Below are 18,813 nucleotides of genomic sequence, written 5' to 3' on the forward strand. Positions count from 1 at the left end.
CATGAAATAAACAGCACCATAATTTAGTTGTGAACAAAGCTTGAAGGTCACATATTCTGTAAGTGACAGAACAAAGATTGGAATATCTCTTGCTTTTTTTTTTTTCTTGAACTCATGTTTCCACTTGACTACACTGCTCTAGGTGAGAATGCTATAATAGCATTTTATTTTTGGAACACTATACAGTTACAACTACCTTCCAATACTTCTTACCCAATGACAGTCTGATAGATGGAAAGATACTATGATATCTATCCATTAGATATCCATTAATATTAATATTAATATCCATTAGATACTAATGATATCTATCTGGATATCATTTGTAAAGATGTGCCCCCAAACTATGATTTCCCCCCAAACAGTTTAATATGTATGATCTTGACAGCCTGGTAATGACCGATTCTCTAAAATATTCCCCAGGAGGGGTGCCTGGATGGCTCAGTTGGTTAAGTGTCTGCCTTCAGCTCAAGCCATGATCTCAGGATCCTGGGATCAAGCCCGCATCAGTCTCCCTGCTCAGTAGAAAGACTGCTTCTCCCTCTCCCTTCCCCCCGCTTGTGTTCCCTCTCTTGCTGTGTCTCTGCCAAATAAATAAATAAAATATTTTAAAGATAAATTAAAATAAAATAAAAAATTCTCCAGGAATACAATGAAGACATTATCAAGGATCTATTTTCATGCCAGCCTTAAGCACAATTTTATAACATCATCATCTTGGAACCATTTAATCTCTAACTATAGTAAAGACACGATGACAAGTTAACAGTTTTATTACAACCTGTATCTGCAACTATTACTTTACACATCCAATTGTTGCTTATTTTAACCTGCCTTGTTTCTTTAAAAGCGAAGTAACTTCTTTTAATAGCAGACTTAAAGTTTTGTTAAAAATGCTGCAACCCCAACCTCACTGCATTTTAGAGAGTTCACTGCTTCCTTATAAAAATATGAAAAAACAATCTGTACATTTACATTAAAAATTCAAGAATATTTACTGGAAAAAAATGAGAGCAATTTTCACATTGAAATAGCATAATTTCCCCCTCATACATATAAGGAAAGATGAATACCACGTTATAAATGTTTACATTAAACATAAGAAGACTTTAAAAGGAAAAGTACCCTTTGAAAGGCCTAAGTCTCAAAATCTACATTTCAGAGAAAAATTAGAAAATGGGAAATGTGGCACCAAGTAAATAATGCAGACACACACCTAATTGAACCTTCTATCTCAATGCCCGGAGGGCTCCGTAAGGGAGCAAGCATTCCCCATGAATGCCGTGTTTGTTCCACACAGCCAGTTCAGGCCCATCCTGTAAATGCCTGTGGACACACCATGCAGTCAGCTCTTCCCTCGATTCCACACTCCAAATAAGGTGAGGCAGGAAGAAAGGGGAGGTGATAGTTCACCCAAATCAAATGGGAGCCTCCACTGGCCTGAAAAGAAGAAAAAAGGAGGGCCTGGCCTAGGAAAATTTAAGTAGCAAATAATATTTACTACCACTCCTGTCCCTTTGTTGGCTTCTCTCCTTGCCCTTGAAGGCCTGGATTTTCATGTTGCTAACTGTCCAAATACCCTACTTGGGCCTGCATTCTCCCTAAGTCCCCCGTATTTCCAAATGACTTCTCGGTCTTTTTCTTTACTGTATTCAAAATTTCTATTTCTTCTGTTACATGAAAAAATCCCTGTAAGAAGGCAATCGCATAAAAACTAGTTCATATTAAAAGGTGATTGACAGCCTGGAGCATTTGGCCACCTAAGTGTTATCGACAATATTGGGAGAGAGATTAAAGGGGACTGATAAGAGAGCTGGATTTCTTTGAATCACACCAATGCCAGTGGAAACCAGGCAGTGAATGGGGAAGTGGTATTTTATCATTTCCAGGCTCAAATTAGAACACAGCACGTGACGATGGGCCTTAGGATGGTCATGCTTCCACTCAGTCCCTTCAGTAAGATTTGTGCTCCCATGCCAGCTTCTTTTATCCCCTCAAATCTGTCCAACAGAATATGGTTATCCAGCTCTAAATTTTTAAAATGTCAGTAGATAGGAGAGAAAAAGAAAATGGTGATAGAATCCTTTTACCAGAATTGGGTTTTAAGAAGATTTCAGTATTAGCTCCAAGAAAAGCATTTCATCTCTGGAACCCTGCCACCGGGAGTCAGGCAGCCCTAGCTGTAACAGCCTTTACAGTTTGCTCCTAATTTGTGCTTGCAGAGTCAATCTGCGAAGCAAAGCTACTGTTCCACCTAGTTTCCTCTCTCCTTTCCACTGAAACCAGCGATGTTTAATTAGCTGTCTACAGTTTTTAAAAAATTACATGAATGTACATGAACTATTTCCTGATGTGCACAGCTCTGCAGCACAGAAGACCTAAGTATGAGAGGCTCTCTCTTTCTAAAACCCTGGACTCCCATTTTGGACATACCCAACCTTATGTTACCATCTTCCCCTTTGGTTTTCATTTTATTTTATACATGGCATTGAGTAATAGTTTTATATAAGTATATATTTACATTGTGTGTGTGTGTGTGTGTGTGTGTTTACCCTTATAGCATTCCTATGAAAATTTCTGGAAGCTGAAATGGCATGAAGCAAAGAAGCAATTACCATTCATTTACATGGAAAATTTCTGTGTGTTTCCAGACCCCAAAATTAACTTCCCTTTGGCTTTTCTGGTACCTTAAGACATATCTTACTGAGGGATACACAAAATAAATGGAAATAAAACATAGATCCTCACAGGCACCAATTCAGAGCTCTGTCAGCTGGATGTGGAGAAGCAGAGGACAGTTGGGAAGGTAGGGGTTGGTGGGGTCCCGCTGCCCTGGGTGGGGGGGAAGTGTTGCCTCTGTAAGGGCTCACTGCAGGACAACTGGTAAATGCTATTTTCACTTTTTATCTTTTTTTCACATAAGCAAAAATTTTCTTCAGACATCTTTAAGTTATCAAAAACAGGTATTAATGCAGGTCTTTCGTGAAACACAAAATTTTGAAAAGTGGGAGATACCACTGTCTGTCTCTTCTCCCTCTCTCTCTGTATAGAGAAAGAGAAAGTCAGGTAAGCCTATATTCATACTGAACTTTGCCACTACATGGGGTAGGTCACAAATTCTGACTCAAAGTCAAATAAAGAGTTTCGGGGGCGTGGTGGAGGGGTAAGTCCCAAAAAGCTGCAAAATTTTTAAGTAATTTTGTCTTATTTTCCAAAATTTTCTTCAATTGGTGATACTTCATATTTCTTGTCTATTTTTAAGCTAACACTTGAAGTGAGTATATAATAATGTGGTATTAGATTCATCATAAAATTAGGTATTAATTATTGCTTTGGGATATTTTGCAAGTTCTTCCAAGGACCATATCGCTGAACAAATTTGAGACCCATTATACTTTAAGCAACATTATGGAAGATATTAAATTGCACCAAGGGGTTCTTTTGATTCTTTACAGTATTTTAAAATATTTATCTACATTAATAAGGAGGAATTTGTGTGAAAATGGTAGTGAATAGAAATGCACTCATCTCTGAACTCTGATGGGGTCTGTTTCTTCAGAATATGGGGCATGACACAATCCACCTAAGGATAACATATTGTAATTGCAAATAATTGCTATTGAGAGAAAATAAAATTCAATATGTGCTAAACCTGCAAATAAAAATATGCAAGTACAATATTAAAAACAAGAAAAGTAACTCTTTCCTCAGCATAATTTTCATTACTACAAGTTATCAATAGTAGTCCTGAATCTCAGGGAAGAAGATGTCAAGACCTGTGATTACAATCTCAATAGATCTTTGGCATTTTTCATTAAAATGCCGACAATAATTCTCTGTATAGTGAATATAGTTATTTCTTGAAAATAAGGAAACTCAGATATATTCCTCATAATAATCCTTTTGCAAACCATAAAGCACACATTCAAAAGCATAAAAACAACACAATTTTTTGGTCTACACTTCCCTGGTGTACTTTAACACCATAGCTATGTATTTTTTAAGAGCTTATTAGGGCAATCAAGTGGATAGAACTGCTCTTCGTGATCTAAATGCTAACTAGAAGGGAAATGAAATTCTAGTAGTCTTTGGAGCTACCAGCTCAGTGGTACTGATTTTTTGAAGAACTAAAAAATGCAATATAATTTAACACAATGTTTGATATAATCCTATTCCACTTAAATTTATATCTGGAACAAGAACAGAATTTCTAGTCCAAATAGCTATTCTATATCCAATCAAGTACTGCTTAGCTATCATTGGACTAATACTAACTCAACACATTCACTGCAGGTTCTTTATAGACCTTAATTCCAATGATACCATATAAGATTTTCTAGCTGTCTCTTTACCTGGCAGTAAAGAAGACAAAATGCACTTTAACATTTCAAACTCCTTGGAAAACAGAAGCAACAAATTGCTATAAAAATACAAATTGGTAAATAGTACAATTCAAAATTTAGAAAAATTATATAGTTTTTCTAATGTATAGATATATTAAAGATATCTATATATTTCTAGCTTTATATATATTAGAAATTAAAAGTCTAATATATATCCATATATGTATTAGAAATTGAAATTGAACATTACAATATCTCTTTCCTTTTGGAAACCTCCAGGATATCTGGCAAATACATGTCTAATTGTAACACTTTAACATTATCCCTTTGTGCACGTCTCTGCTAATGTAGTAAATTTGGCTCCCAAATTATTTAAAAAGTCAAGGCCATCTTCTTCCTGTTTTTCACTGCAGCAACCTACAGAACCAGCTGGAGATCCTCTTCCTTCGTAGTTGTATGTAAGGACGTAATCTTGAGATGGCACGTGATCTTCATTCTGGTTACACAGATGCAATTTCTGTAAGATAAAAAAAAAAAGGATTCTATTATTGTTTTAAACACTCTTACACATACAAACATAAAATTTATTTTTTATTTACCTTTTAGGTTTAATTTTTAACCAGTGTGTCCTCTAATGGAGTCCTACATACAAAAAATGCACATGATTGGTCGATAGCATAACCGTACCACAAAGTCAGTATATCTTACATTTCTAGTAATCCATACGAAATAAAAAATTATATATATATATACATATATATATATATATATATCAATGTCATATTTAAGCACATTTAAATTATCGTTAAATGCTTAACCCTAAAGTTTATATCTAGAGGTCAGGCTAGTCCACAAAATGGTGACAGTATGTATGGAGGTTAAGAATTTGATACTGAATATTCAAATAGTCCTGATTTTGAGTCAAAGCTCTGGCTTTACCAACAATGTCTATGACTTTGGGCAGGTTACTAAGCATCTTCAAGTCTCACTTCTAACTCTTCTTATGTCTAAAATGGGAATATACACAGTGACTATCTCACGATAATGATGAAAAAATAATGCACCAAATATGCTCTTGTTTTTTCCCAGCAAGTAGTAAATATCCAATAAACATGAACTGAAACCACGATAACATACAGTTATAAAGTAAGCAAGAATTACCACATTGGCTTCAGAATCAAGTTTCCAAGAGAGCCAAAATGTGACAAAATAGAGATGCACCCAGCATTTTAGCGAAATTAAAAATAATCACCATCACCCTCATTGCAGAAACCAGGCCTTTGGAATGGAACACCCAAGCATTCAGCCCCATCTGAGCATCCAGCCTCACCGTCTGTTACCGGCCTGGCTGCCAGCCCGTCGGAACTCCTGTGCCTCCTCCCTCCTCCCCAGGGGTCCCATTCCCTCTCCGACCCATGGCGTCCTTCTTTGACTTATGTTACCAGGTGTCTTTCTTCGGGATCATTTCAGCCTCAGACTCCATTACCCGAGGCACACATTAGTACACACCCCTAAGAATGCCTCTTAAGCTCCACTCCTTTCCAACCTGATCATACATGCATGCTGACTGTCTAGAAACAGAACAAAGATGAATACTTTAATTTGATGGGGAAACAAAATACGCTCTGGACATGTGATCGGCTGCAGCCGTGTCACGGACTGGTGTCTATCTGCAGTCCCATTAAAGGATTAGGGCTTCTGGTCCACTGTAGGGGGGTTACAACAGTACCCGTACACTCTGATAAACAGACAACTTAGTCCCAGATAGAATACTGAATCCAGTGCTTCTCTACCCAGGTGGCACATGTGAATCACCTGAGGGGATTTAAAAGTAATAATAAGAATAATAAGCCAAACCAGTTATATCCAAATCCTTCCAGGTAGAGCACAGGTATTAGCATCATTTCAAAGCTCCCCAGAGGCTTCTGACATGCTGCCCGGACTGAAAATCCATGATTTAATCCCTCTTTTCTTTGATTATCCTTGCTTTGCCCTGAATAAAAACACTTTGGATTTGAATGGTACTTCTTACATTATGCAGAGTTCCTGTAGCTCCTATTAGGGAATGTTCACTCTAGAATTGTGTACAGATGTTTTGTTTTCAGAGAGACACGCGGATGGGATTGGGGAGTTTTGTGACTGTAGGGAATGAGATGTTTTTTTCACATTCTTCTACATTAAACTAGTTGATGAGGTAAACGACATCTAAAAATGGTGTGTAACTTTAATAGGGTTATGTTTTTAAAAACTTCGAGTTCTCACAAGATTTTAGAAACTAAAAGAAATAGGAAGATGGAATAAAATCTTTCACGTTAAAGAATGTAACAAAATCAAAGGGCATGGAGTGGGGGTTGGGGGGAGTGCAGGGAATGACCAGAGAATGAAAAAGAAAGGATACATTGAAAAATATGGAAAAGCAGCTTCTGAAAGTCCGTGTTAACTGCAATTTCCTATTGTTCTACACTTGGGCATTTAAATACAGAGGCAAAACACTCAGGGAAACTCACTTCACCAAGACGGGGCTGAGTGAAATTATGCCACTCGGAGTAGGTATATCGGCAGTTATCCACCTCCACCGGTCCTCCCCGGCAGGAATCCAGGGTGTGATGGTGCCCAGTTCCCCGGCACGAATCCAGGGTCTGGTGTCCACCTTTCACCATTTCAATGGTCTCCTGGCCTCCGTTTTTCACTCCTGATCCCATGGTACCACAAAAGCCTTGGCCGGAGCTGTTGACTGTCTGGGTCATAAAGCCATTGCCAGAACACTGAAATAAAATTTTAAAAAGACCATTTGTATTGAAAGGAAACAGACTCCAAGTAAAGTCATAAGAAGACAAGGGAGAGAGAACGTTTATTTAACCTTTCATTGATTCATCCATTCATTCATGGACACTTATATTTTCAAATTCTCTGCCCAGTGTAGGGATGCAAAGAGGGACATTATCCCTCAGTGGCTCCAAGAAGCTCTTATTCCAATGAGGCAGAAAAATAGGTAATTACTCTAAGAATGTATACATAGGTGAATATAGAATGCTATAGGAAAAAGCATTAAAATCCAAGCCCAGACAGAGTAAGTGGAACAGACTAGAAAACACTGTACTGAGGAACTCCTACTTGAAAAATGTGAAGAAGAAAGCACTATCTGCAGGAAGGTTTACACACAAAGGGTCCTCAACTTTCAACCTGCTGAGAATGGCTCCCACAAAGAGTTCAAAGTGAGAGAGGGAGTAGCGGGGAGGGGGTTACAAAAGGCCAGAGAACATGAAGATCCATATGCCATGCTAAAAAATTTGAACAATCAAGAAGATGATGGGGACTCCAAGAAGGGTTTTAATAACAGGAAAGAGATGTATTTTTTAAAAACCATTCTAGGCAAAAATGTAAAAGACAAATGAGAAGACAAGTTGAGTGTCATGGATATCAGAGAAGTCACTGATCGTTCTAGGTGAAACATGATAAAAACGTTGGGTATTTACCCTAAAGATACAAACGTAGTGATCCAAAGGGGCACGTGCACCCGAATGTTTATAGCAGCAATGTCCACAATAGCCAAACTATGGAAAGAACCTAGATGTCCATCAACAGATGAATGGATCAAGAAGATGTGGTATATATACACAATGGAATACTATGCAGCCATCAAAAGAAATGAAATCTTGCCATTTGCGACAACATGGATGGAACTAGAGCGTATCATGCTTAGCGAAATAAGTCAAGCAGAGAAAGACAACTATCATATGATCTCCCTGATATGAGGAAGTAGTGATGCAACATGGGGGCTTAAGTGGGTAGGAGAAGAATCAATGAAACAAGATGGGATTGGGAGGGAGACAAACCATAAGTGACTCTTAATCTCACAAAACAAACTGAGGGTTGCTGGGGGGAGGGGGTTTGGGAGAAGGGGGTGGGATTATGGACATTGGGGAGGGTATGTGCTTTGGTGAGTGCTGTGAAGTGTGTAAACCTGGTGATTCACAGACCTGTACCCCTGGGGATAAAAATAAGTTTATAAAAAATAAAAATTTTAATTAAAAAAAAAAAAAAAAAAAAACGCTGGCCATAGGAGAAGCAATGATGATTCAAAGTGGTTGGACTCCATACAAAGTTTACTGATGGTCAGATGGATGAAACAGCAAAGGGAAGAGTCAGGAATTATTCCTCCGTGCTCTGCTTGTGCAAGTAGACAAATGGTATAATTCACTTAAGCAGGGATGAAGGACACACTCGTGGGTGAGAGGAGGGTGAACAGTTCCATTTTGGACATGGTATATTTGAGAAACCCATGGATGCCCAAAATGAGTATATGCATACGTGGGGCTGGAGTTCAGGTTGGGGAGTCGAGCTGGATCCATAATTTCAGACGTCACCACCACACAGGAGGTAGTTAAAGCCACGGGAATCAACTCTAACACCCAGAGAAAATGGTAGACTAAACAAAAAGAAGGCTAAGAATAGAACCACAAGGAAAAACAAACAAACAAAACAAAACACGTTTTACAGGGTGGTTAAGGGAATCAGAGGACAGAAATGATACGAAATAGCTTCTGGAGCATAGAGGAATCCAAGAGGCACAACTCTGAAGCCACACAGAGAGGATTATGGGAAGGAGAAAACATCAAAGTGGTTTAAGAACAATAATCCACCGATGAGGTTCATGCTAAAAAAGTGGCCCTTGGTGATCTTTGTCAAAAGAATTTCCAAGAAGTGCTGAATAAACAGAAAGTAATATCATAGAGAAATCAAGTATAAATCTCTCAAGCCCAGTTTCAAAGAAAAAGAGATAAGCAAGGAACTAGAGGAGGACCGTCGAGGGAGTGTTTGAAGATAAAAAAAGACTTGACTAAGCATCGACTTAATGCGGGAACCTCATATGGAACTCTGGGCTGCCGGCGAGACGTTAAGTTAGAGCAGTAAACTCAAGCGTGTCAGTTCTAATTATGAACTGCGACTGTCAGGCGAGACCTCCATTAGAATCAGGCTCCATTGTGATCTTGTTACCAACTTGTTTTTCTACTATTTAATATGCAGAGTCTCTAACTAAACCGGAAGATTTTCAAGTTCAGATGATTTGGAGTTTTGGATATTTCAGAATCTGAAACGTATCTATAAATGTCATACATGGTATCTCACTGCCTGGGAAAATTATACCAGAAAAGAGAACTGAGAAGCAGCCATTTGGTGGCACTGCTACCCTATATTTTTTGCTTAGGTTGCTGCTACAGTGAAATTTCATTAAAAAACAAAATAAAAAACTCTCATTATCAAATATCGTTGATGGTATAATTTTTATCATTATAAACACGTTTTCAGAGGTCATGCAAGCTAATACGAAGAAAATTGAAGCTTAACCAAAACCAAGACTCAGCCCACAGTGCCCTGTTTCACATTCTTCTATTCTCTGTTCCTTCCTGACCATCTCCACGTGTTTGCCCAAAGCTCATTCTCACAAGGTATCAATGACTCCTTTTCCATGTCAATGATTTGCAGATTTAACTTCTCTGGTCCTGACTTTTCAACCAGCTCTGAACCCCACCTAAATGTCTCTGACTTAAATTTAGCTCCAGAATCAAAGTCATCATCACCTGTACTCATTGTACTAAAATGAGCTTACACATCCACTAAGAAATGTTGTTACCTTTTATAAAAATATACCTAAAATTAAACTGATAATTCTGAGTCCTTTTGATAAGTGTTCCTAACAGAGAACAGGTAACAATACAGATGAGTACATTATGGTGGAGAGGCCCATTAATGCTACAGCTCTGGCATCAAATAGCCAAGAACAAATATTATGAACATCTCAGTAATTTCCTTCGATATAAAATAAGAACTTACTATGAGTCAAGGACTGTTAAGGGACTAAATGTGTTTTCTGAATGGAGAAATAATTACAGGGTTCCATATGTAGGCCTATGAGGCAGAGGTGGGCAATGATTCTCCCTGATGGTGGGAGGTGGTTAAAGAGATAAAGTCAATACAAAAGATGCCTTCAATAACCAAACTGTGGAAAGAACCAAGATGCTCTTCAACAGATGAACGGATAAAGAAGATGTGGTACATATATACAATGGAATATTACGCAGCCACCAGAAAGGATGAATACCCAACTTTTGTTATCAACATGAACGGGACTGGAGGAGATTATGCTGAGTGAAAGAAGTCAAGCAGAGAAAGTTAATTATCATATGGTTTTAGTTACTTGTGGAACATAAGGAATAACATGGAGGACATTAGCAGAAGGAAAGGAAAAGTGAATTGGGCTAAATCGGAGGGGGAGATGAACTGAGAGACTGTGGACTCTGAGAAACAAACTGAGGGTTTTGGAGGGGATGGGGGTGGGGGGCTAGGTGAGCCTGGTGGTGAGTATTAAGGAGGGCATGTCTTGCATGGAGCATTGCGTGAGGTGCATAAACAATGAATCTTGGAACACTGAAGAAATAAAATTAAATTAAAAAAAAAAGAATTCTTTCTAGATCCCTTCACACCAAGATACAGAAAAGACTTGATATAAAGTAATTGTCCTTAGTTATGGCCTCTGTCACTTTGACTTCATTTTTATTTTGTTACTCAAAAGCTAACAAGCTTATCATTTATGCATTTGAAATATTTATTATCCCTATTTCCAATGACTATTATCCGAGTTACCCACTGCTTCAACCACTGAGATTCTAATCCTTTATCTTCCCTGTCCCCTACATCTTCCTCTTTCACCGACCACCCTACTCACTCAGCATCACGCTGCTCCCTTTATGCCCTTCTATGCAGAAAAGCCTTCATTGGCTCTTCCTGACCAAGAGAATAAATCCCAAATCCTTAATATGGCATATGAGGGTCCCATGTCCTACTCCTCTCTTACACCCTCTCCCCACAAAAGCCTGACTTAATGTCAAGCTTCTATTGTGAAACATCATTTCTTCCATTTCAAATCAATTTTTTTACTATTTGTGGAATAATCTCCAAATGTTGCCATCTCCTTTTTTTGTCCTTAAGGCTGTTTTCCACCTCCTTAGCTAGTCCTACCATCTCTCCACTCTCTCACCCTTCTTATTCTTTAAAGTAGCAGGGAATGTGTACCTCTTTCACTAAGCCTTTCCAGTTCATCCAGACATCAGGAACGCACTTACGTACCGTAAGTATCTTTGAACAACAGTGACTATCACATTGGTGCTAATGGCATACTGGCATGTTCCTACTTATTTTTCCCATAAAAGTAGATCCAATTTCTCATAAATACTTTGAAATCATTTTGAGGGAAGAACATGACCTGTAAGAACTTTTTAAATACACATCCCCCAAAACAAGAAGCCCAGGACTAAGCACACCTCAGCGGTCTCAAGAAACACATAAGGAAAGAGAGTGGAAATACTCTTCTGACTCATCTGTCCTCCCCCACACTTTCTAAAAATATATGTATCTCTTTGATATGGTCATAGTTTATCTTGAAAACTTTTAATAAGGTTTTTTTTTTCCCTATGGTAAGTGGTCAAAGAGTCAGATAAACAAGTAGTATCTGGAAATGTACACTGAAGAGAGCGGCTGACACACTGTTATTATAATAATTTCACAACATCAAAGAGAAAGTTTGATATCATAACACTAGAGAGTGGAAGAATGATAATTAAAACAACACATCTGATTTAAAAAGTTCAATAAATGCCACCTACATAAATATTTGAATATTGACAGATAAAATACTTCTGCCTATGAAAGCTGACCAAACTAAAAATACAAATTTTAACTCCCAAATTACAAAATGACTTCATGAGAATCAGTAAAAGAAATCATGGGAGATACTCAGATAAATAAACAGTCATTTTAAAAAATTACTTACCACCTTATCATCTCCAGGTGCTTCTGTGTTTGATATAATCAAGTTTTGCTGTGCTAAATCTTCAGGAAAACCTTTTTTTTTTTTTGCACCAACAACTCCACATACCAAAGTTAGCAATACAGCTGCATTAAAAAAAAAAAAAAAAAAAAGTTTAACATATATAGAATAAAATACTCATCCTTTGTTTTTTATTACCTCAGGTACATGGGAGGAACACAAGGCCACCAAGCATGGTACCTTGAGTTACCTTGGCTTTCCTAAATTAATAGGCCATGATTTAGCTTAGACTTTAAAATTGGAATTAATTATATGCATATTTTGATTATAGCTCCTTTAAAGAGTTTGAATTGTCTCTATGATGTTAAAGTATATACAATTTTGAGTTAAGTAATACATTTTCAAAAAATTCAATGATGTTTATTTAAGACAGAGACTTTAAGGAGATTTACTGATTCCCAAAAGAAAGGTTTACCTATATGAAAACACGACAGACTTTTCTCAACAGAACAGATTTATCTCCAAGTACCTTAAATAAAACTATTCTGTATTTTGTGTTAAATAAAACTATTCTGTATTTGAAAATTCTGTATTCAGAATTTTCATTCTACATCATACCTGCGGGAGGTTGAAATATGTGATAATAAAATTAGCTGTAATAATGACAATTCTTACTATGTTCTACAAGCCCCTCTAATCAAGGGTGACCAAACTGCAGCCCCAAATCCAGTCCACTGCATTGTTTTTGTATGGCCCATGAGCTATGGTTTCTAAATAATTTTTAAAAATTAAAAGAAGTTTATTGCATGTGAAAATTATATGAAATTCAAATGTTAGCGTCCATAAATAAAGTTCTATTGGAACCCAGTCATGCCCATCACTGAAAAATGTTCTATGGTGGCTTTCCTACTAGAAGGGCAGATTTCATTGGTTCTAAGTGAAACCACATGGCCTGCAAAATGTAAAATACATACTAACTCTCGCCCTTTATAGAAAAAGAGTGCCAACGCCCGCCCACTCTATGTGGCCCCTTGTTACCTTTCTGGTTCCATGTCCAATCCCACTCTCTCAATGCACTCCACTCCAGCCACACGGGTGTCCCTGCCATGCCTTGACTTCTCCAGGCACCCTCTTACCTAAGGTCCTTTAAGCTGACTTTCCCCTTGACTGAAAACTTTTCCCCCAGGTACTGTACTTGGCTGACTCTCACCTTTCCAAAAATCATCAAAGATAACCTTGTATGTTGGCTAACTGAGCATAATTAAAAATAAATAAACAAATATATATATATATTTTTAACTAGAAAAGGAACATTTTCAGACAAAAAAAAAAAAAAAGGGCGGGGAGCGCCTGGGTGGCTCAGGGGGTTAAAGCCTCTGCTTTCAGCTCAGGTCATGATCCCGGGGTCCTGGGATAGAGCCCCGCATCAGGAATCTCTGCTCAGTGGGGAGCCTGCTTTCTCTTCTCTCTCTCTGCCTGCCTCTCTGCCTACTTGTGATCGCTGTCTGTCAAATAAATAAACAAAATATTTTTTAAAATATTAAAAAAAAAAAAAAAAGAAAGAAAGAAGAAAAGATAATCTCGTCAGCCTCAACCAAATCACCCATCGAAAGCTGCCGTCACTCACCATTATCTCCCACAATCACCACATACACTCCGCGGGACTACAGTTCCTAATTATTTTGCTCAATTTTTCCTCTACGGCATTTTGTTTCTTTATTAGCTTGCTGTCACAAAGCACAGTGTTTGTTTTTGGTTTTGTCTGTTTTGTTCACGGATGACCCCCAAGCACCTAGACAGGTGTCTGGCATATTGTAGGTCTTCAGTAGATATGTATTTTGTGGAGCTGCTGAAAATACTGAACACTGTACTATTCTAAGCTCTTTACATGCATTAACTCAATTACGGCTCAGCCCTGCCCCATAAAGCAGGCTACTCCAAATATCCCCCTTTTGCAGATGAGCAAACTGAAGCACGGTACGTAACTCGCCCCAGGTCACATGGCTTGCAAATGATACAGCTGGTTACAGACCCAGATAATTTGGCTCCAGAGTCTTGCTCTTAACCTCTAGTCCTATCACGGAACAAAGGAACAACCATTAACTCAGGCTGGAGGAGTGGATGGAAGAAAGGAGGGAAAATACGATGTCATTGGGAGCTAAACAACCAGCAAGGAGGAGGTTAAAAAAAAATAAAACTAGCAAGATACACCCCCAAAAAGAGATACTGCCATGATCCGAGTCATTCCCATAAGGCCGTGGCTAAAGGATGAGAAGAGTTCCCAGTGGCTTGTCATGGACTTTTATATGGCAGAAGTTTTAGATTGTTTTATTTAGCCCTAAAGGGGTAGTATCAGGACCAAAAATGAAAACTATGTGTTGACAGATTTGGTGCAGTCTAAGGAATTCTAAACAGCTCTGTGCAAGCATGAAATCGTATCTCAAAAAGGATCTTGCTCCTTCTCCCTGGAAATATTCCATCAGAACTCATATAATAACACAAAAGCAATTGGTAAATTGCCCACCCCTGATGGATAGTTGGACAAGATTACTTTTTAGAGGCCTTTTCTTGCACTCAGGTATTTATGATACATTTTAACTTTAAGTCAGTAAAAGGACTTACAAAATAATAATGCTATACCCAGCAGGATCGCCAGGATCGCCCATTTTCCGAGTATGACTTCTGCACTCCTGCGAGCGGCCAGGCATTGGCTTGGATGAGTACAATCACACAGATTAACTCTCACAGTTTTTGTTGTAGATTGACCTTCTCTGTCTTTTACAGTAATAGGAACACTATATTCCTGAAATTCAGCATTTTTCTGATACGAAAGACGGGCAGCTGTATCTGAAAGAAAATGAAAGAATTAGTTCTTTAATGGACATTTATTTCTCCCTTAGCATTTGTTTTGCCACACTTGTTTCTACACATAGTATTCTTAAGGGACCACCTGCCACACGAAAATGAATTAAAATGGAGAACTACCTTCAACCTTTCTCAGCACTAATATTACCATGTATGCTCACTGTAACTTTTTACAAGAGAGGCTGAGAGATATAATTTGACCTTGGAGTGATCCAGTAGCATTTCAGCAATATTTAATATTCCCTTGTCTTTCTCTTATTTACAAACCAGTGATGGTATATGGACCCTTGACAGACACCTCAAGCATTTTTCTATGGTACCAGTTTATGGTACTCATAAAGAATTAATGCAAAAAGTCTGTCTTAAGTTGACATTCTCTTATTCATTTACTTTCTGGTAACTGTCCATTATCTTTGCACATAAGGTAACTTTTCAAAGTACAATAAACACTGTTAAAATGCCTTTGCTCTAGGGGTGGCTCAGTGAGTTGGGTCTCTGCCTTCAGCTCAGATCATGATCTCAGGGTCCTGGGATCAAGCCCTGCATTGGTTCCCCCTGTTTCTCTGCCTGCCTCTCAGCCTACTTGTGGTCTCTCTCTCTGTCAAGTAAATAAATAAAATCTTAAAAAAAAAAAAAAAAAAAAGCCTTCCCTCTAGAAGTGGTCTCAATACCAGAAAGCTAATTAATGTCACCCAGGCCAGAAATAAGCTTTACATAAAAACGGATGTATCTGATTCATAACAATACATTTTTATCAACTATGCTATATCCCCAATAGCCTTGATACCTATTTTAATGACTTCATTATCAACTGACCAAGAGCTCTGTGCACTTTCAATTGCCAATTACAACCTTCCAAGTTTTGCAGTAAGTGAAATGACACAGGTGCACAATGCCCATTCTGGAAGCCATCTGTAACTTCTAAACCTTTCTTTTTTTTCAATTTTTATTTTTTTTAAAGATTTTTATTTATTTATTTGACAGAGAGAGATCACAAGTAGGCAGAGAGGCAGGCAGAGAGAGGAAGGCAGAGGCTTAACCCACTGAGCCACTCAGGCGCCCTGTAACTTCTAAACCTTTCTTAAATGCACTGTTACAGCTGATAAAAACTGCAAAAATTTCTGGCTGCACCTCAGATGTAAAGCTCCCCAAAGGCATGTGAATTACTACTAAGGTTTAGGTGGAACCCTCCCAGATCCTGGTGCGGCTAGAGTAAAATCCTTCAAATTCCTCTCCTCCCTCAAGACCGCAAGCTCCGCTGGAGTCACGTCTCGTTTATTCGTACTAATGCAGCAGCCTGTGACGTCCTTGCCACTCCGCTCTGCCCTCTTCATACCGTCGCGCCACCAACGCCAACTTGTTAAGACATAAATCTGGGCACAGCACTCCTTCCTGGCAAACTTCCCAGTGCACATCTGCTGTGTGTACAAAACTCAGGCCCCTCACGACCAGATTCCATCCATCCTCCCACTCGGTCTTTTGGCATTTTTGCTAAAACCGAAACACTTAACAACACTGATTTACTGAATCCCCCAGCATTTTCCTTCTTTTGTGCATATGTATTAACCTGTTATCGATTAGACAAACAGTCCTTAAGCTGTTGGTATCTACTAAGCACTGGGTTACATGCTGGAAATGCACAGATGAATCATAAACATCCTGAGAGACTCAGATGAATCATAAACATCCTGAGAGACTCATGTATTGGAGGAGAAAGGTAAACAGATGATAATACAGCATGAAAGGAGCTATCATAAAGGTAGAAAAGGTCATGATGCTACTTCTGCTTTAAGAAAGACTTCATAGCTCTGAGCATCTGAGCCGGGGCCATGTCTGTCTTGTTAATCTCTGCACATATCTGCAGGGTCGGAACAGGGCATGGTGGATGGGAGATGCTCCCCAGGTATCATGAGTTACTACTGAACTATGACATGCGAAGGGGTAGTCTAGGCAGAAGGGATAGCCTACACCAAAAGTCCACCTGCATGAAAGAGCATGACTCAGTAACAAAACAGCAGTGAAGGGTGGCTGAAATATAGAATACTGCCCCCCCCCGCCAGAAACCACCATCACAGGATGGTGGCTGTTCTGGGGCTCCAACGTCATGACGTCATGCCTCTGTCCATATCCCAACATGTTTCCTTCTAGAATACTAGAGAGTGCTTGCCTCCTATACCCAGTATCCTCCTTTCTAGAGTTCACTTACACTAAAATTTATTTTTTTTTAAGATTTTATTTATTTATTTGACAGACAGAGATCACAAGTGGGCAGAGAGGCAGGCAGAGAGAGAGAGAGAGGAGGAAGTAGGCGCCCCGCTAAGCAGAGAGTCCAATGCAGGGTTCAGTCCCAGAACCCTGAGACCATGATCTGAGCTGAAGGCAGAAGCTTTAACCCACTGAGCCATCCAGGCGCCCCCCAAAATTTAAACTGCCCGTCTCTATTCCACCTCACCTCACTGCTCACTGCTGTCACTTTAAAAATACGCCAGGGGCATCTGGGTGACTCAGTTGGCTAAGCATCTCACTTGACTTTGGCTTGGGTCGTGATCTCAGGTTCATGAGATTGAGGTCTGCCTGATTCTCTCTCTCCCTCTATCCTTCCCCCACCCACCCTCTCTCAAAAAAAAAAAAAAAAAAAAACCAAAAACCAAAAGACAAACAAAAAAAAAAAACACGAAAAAAAACTTTCTTAATGATAAGCTGCAATATTTTAATAAAGTTTTTTGTCTGTTATAAACATAAATTTTGCCTTCATAAAAATTATTATTTCTTTCACTTTATATGCAATATATAACACAGACCCCCTATAATATTTGTAAAAGATTTAGTCTCCTCAAATATATTAATGAGAATATTACAGTAAACAAGGAAATCCACTTATTTTATAGCATATAAATCATTACTTTTTATTAAATATTTTTGGGGCGCCTGAGTGGCTCAGCCAGTTAAGTGTCTGACACTTGGTTTTCGCTCAGGTCATGATCTCATGGGTCTGCTTGAAGATTCTGCCCCTCTGCTCTCCACCCGCTTGCTCACATGCCCCCACACACTCCCCTCCCCCTCTCTCTCAAATAAATAATTAAAGGTAAACAAGTAAATAAATACCATTAACTCTGGTGAGGGTCCACATTCTGTTCGTTTCTGGAGAAGTGTTCGCCAAGCTGAAATAAAATGGAGCACCGTGGATAGGTTCGTCAGGATCGACAGCCGAAATGTCGGTGTACTTCATCTTTGGTTTGCAAACTGTTACGTAACTCTGAAGTATTTCTGGTGGGTTATCATTCATATCTTCAATGTTAACCGCGAGTGTTCCGGTACATGATCTACCATCTGGAAAGAAAGAGAAAAGGTTCAGTGTCGCTTTTTGCCTTCTTCTACAGTTTCCCAATAAAATGAATTAACGACACTCTATATATATGTTTTCTTAAATAAGTGATGATTACAGAAAATGGGAAATAAGAATGTAGAAGGATAAATGAAACCTACAGATCATCTAAAATGAGAACCGCCATTGATAATATCAGCCACAACTGCCAATAACCCTTATGCCAGGATTATTACCAAACACTAAAAATCAGTGTGTGAATTGCAAACTCTGTGTTTTGGGACGGCTTCCTTCTGGTACGGATGTGAATGAACATTAAAAGGTTACAGAAAGTTATTCTAATCCTGATACATATTTAAGCCACTTAGAGAGATTTTTTTAAAAATATCTGATGTTTGGGTTCCCTAACTCAGGAATCTGATTCAGTGTGTCTAAGTCATGTCTGCAAAATG

The 18,813-nt window shown here is 38.6% G+C and overlaps 1 protein-coding gene across 2 annotated transcripts in view; it reads right to left on the reverse strand.

Moving 5' to 3' along the window:
* Positions 1-570: 570 nt before the first annotated feature.
* Positions 571-18,813, reverse strand: part of DSC3 (desmocollin 3) — a 49,934-nt gene continuing 31,691 nt past the window's right edge. Inside the window, exons 12-17 of one of the 2 annotated variants that reach the window (XM_045065481.1) lie at positions 18,142-18,366; positions 14,794-15,018; positions 12,175-12,296; positions 6,851-7,108; positions 4,943-4,985; positions 4,727-4,860 (exon numbers count right to left, since the gene is read on the reverse strand). In XM_045065481.1, the coding sequence (XP_044921416.1) occupies positions 4,959-4,985; positions 6,851-7,108; positions 12,175-12,296; positions 14,794-15,018; positions 18,142-18,366 (857 nt within the window). In that variant the 3' untranslated portion in view covers positions 4,727-4,860; positions 4,943-4,958. Of the gene's footprint in view, positions 4,861-4,942; positions 4,986-6,850; positions 7,109-12,174; positions 12,297-14,793; positions 15,019-18,141; positions 18,367-18,813 lie in introns of both variants that reach the window. The other variant, XM_013051475.2, reaches the window with a different exon arrangement.

This window comes from Mustela putorius, unplaced genomic scaffold, assembly GCF_011764305.1.
Source record: "Mustela putorius furo isolate JIRA1106 unplaced genomic scaffold, ASM1176430v1.1 tig00003858_pilon_pilon_pilon, whole genome shotgun sequence".
Classification (NCBI taxonomy): domain Eukaryota; kingdom Metazoa; phylum Chordata; class Mammalia; order Carnivora; family Mustelidae; genus Mustela; species Mustela putorius.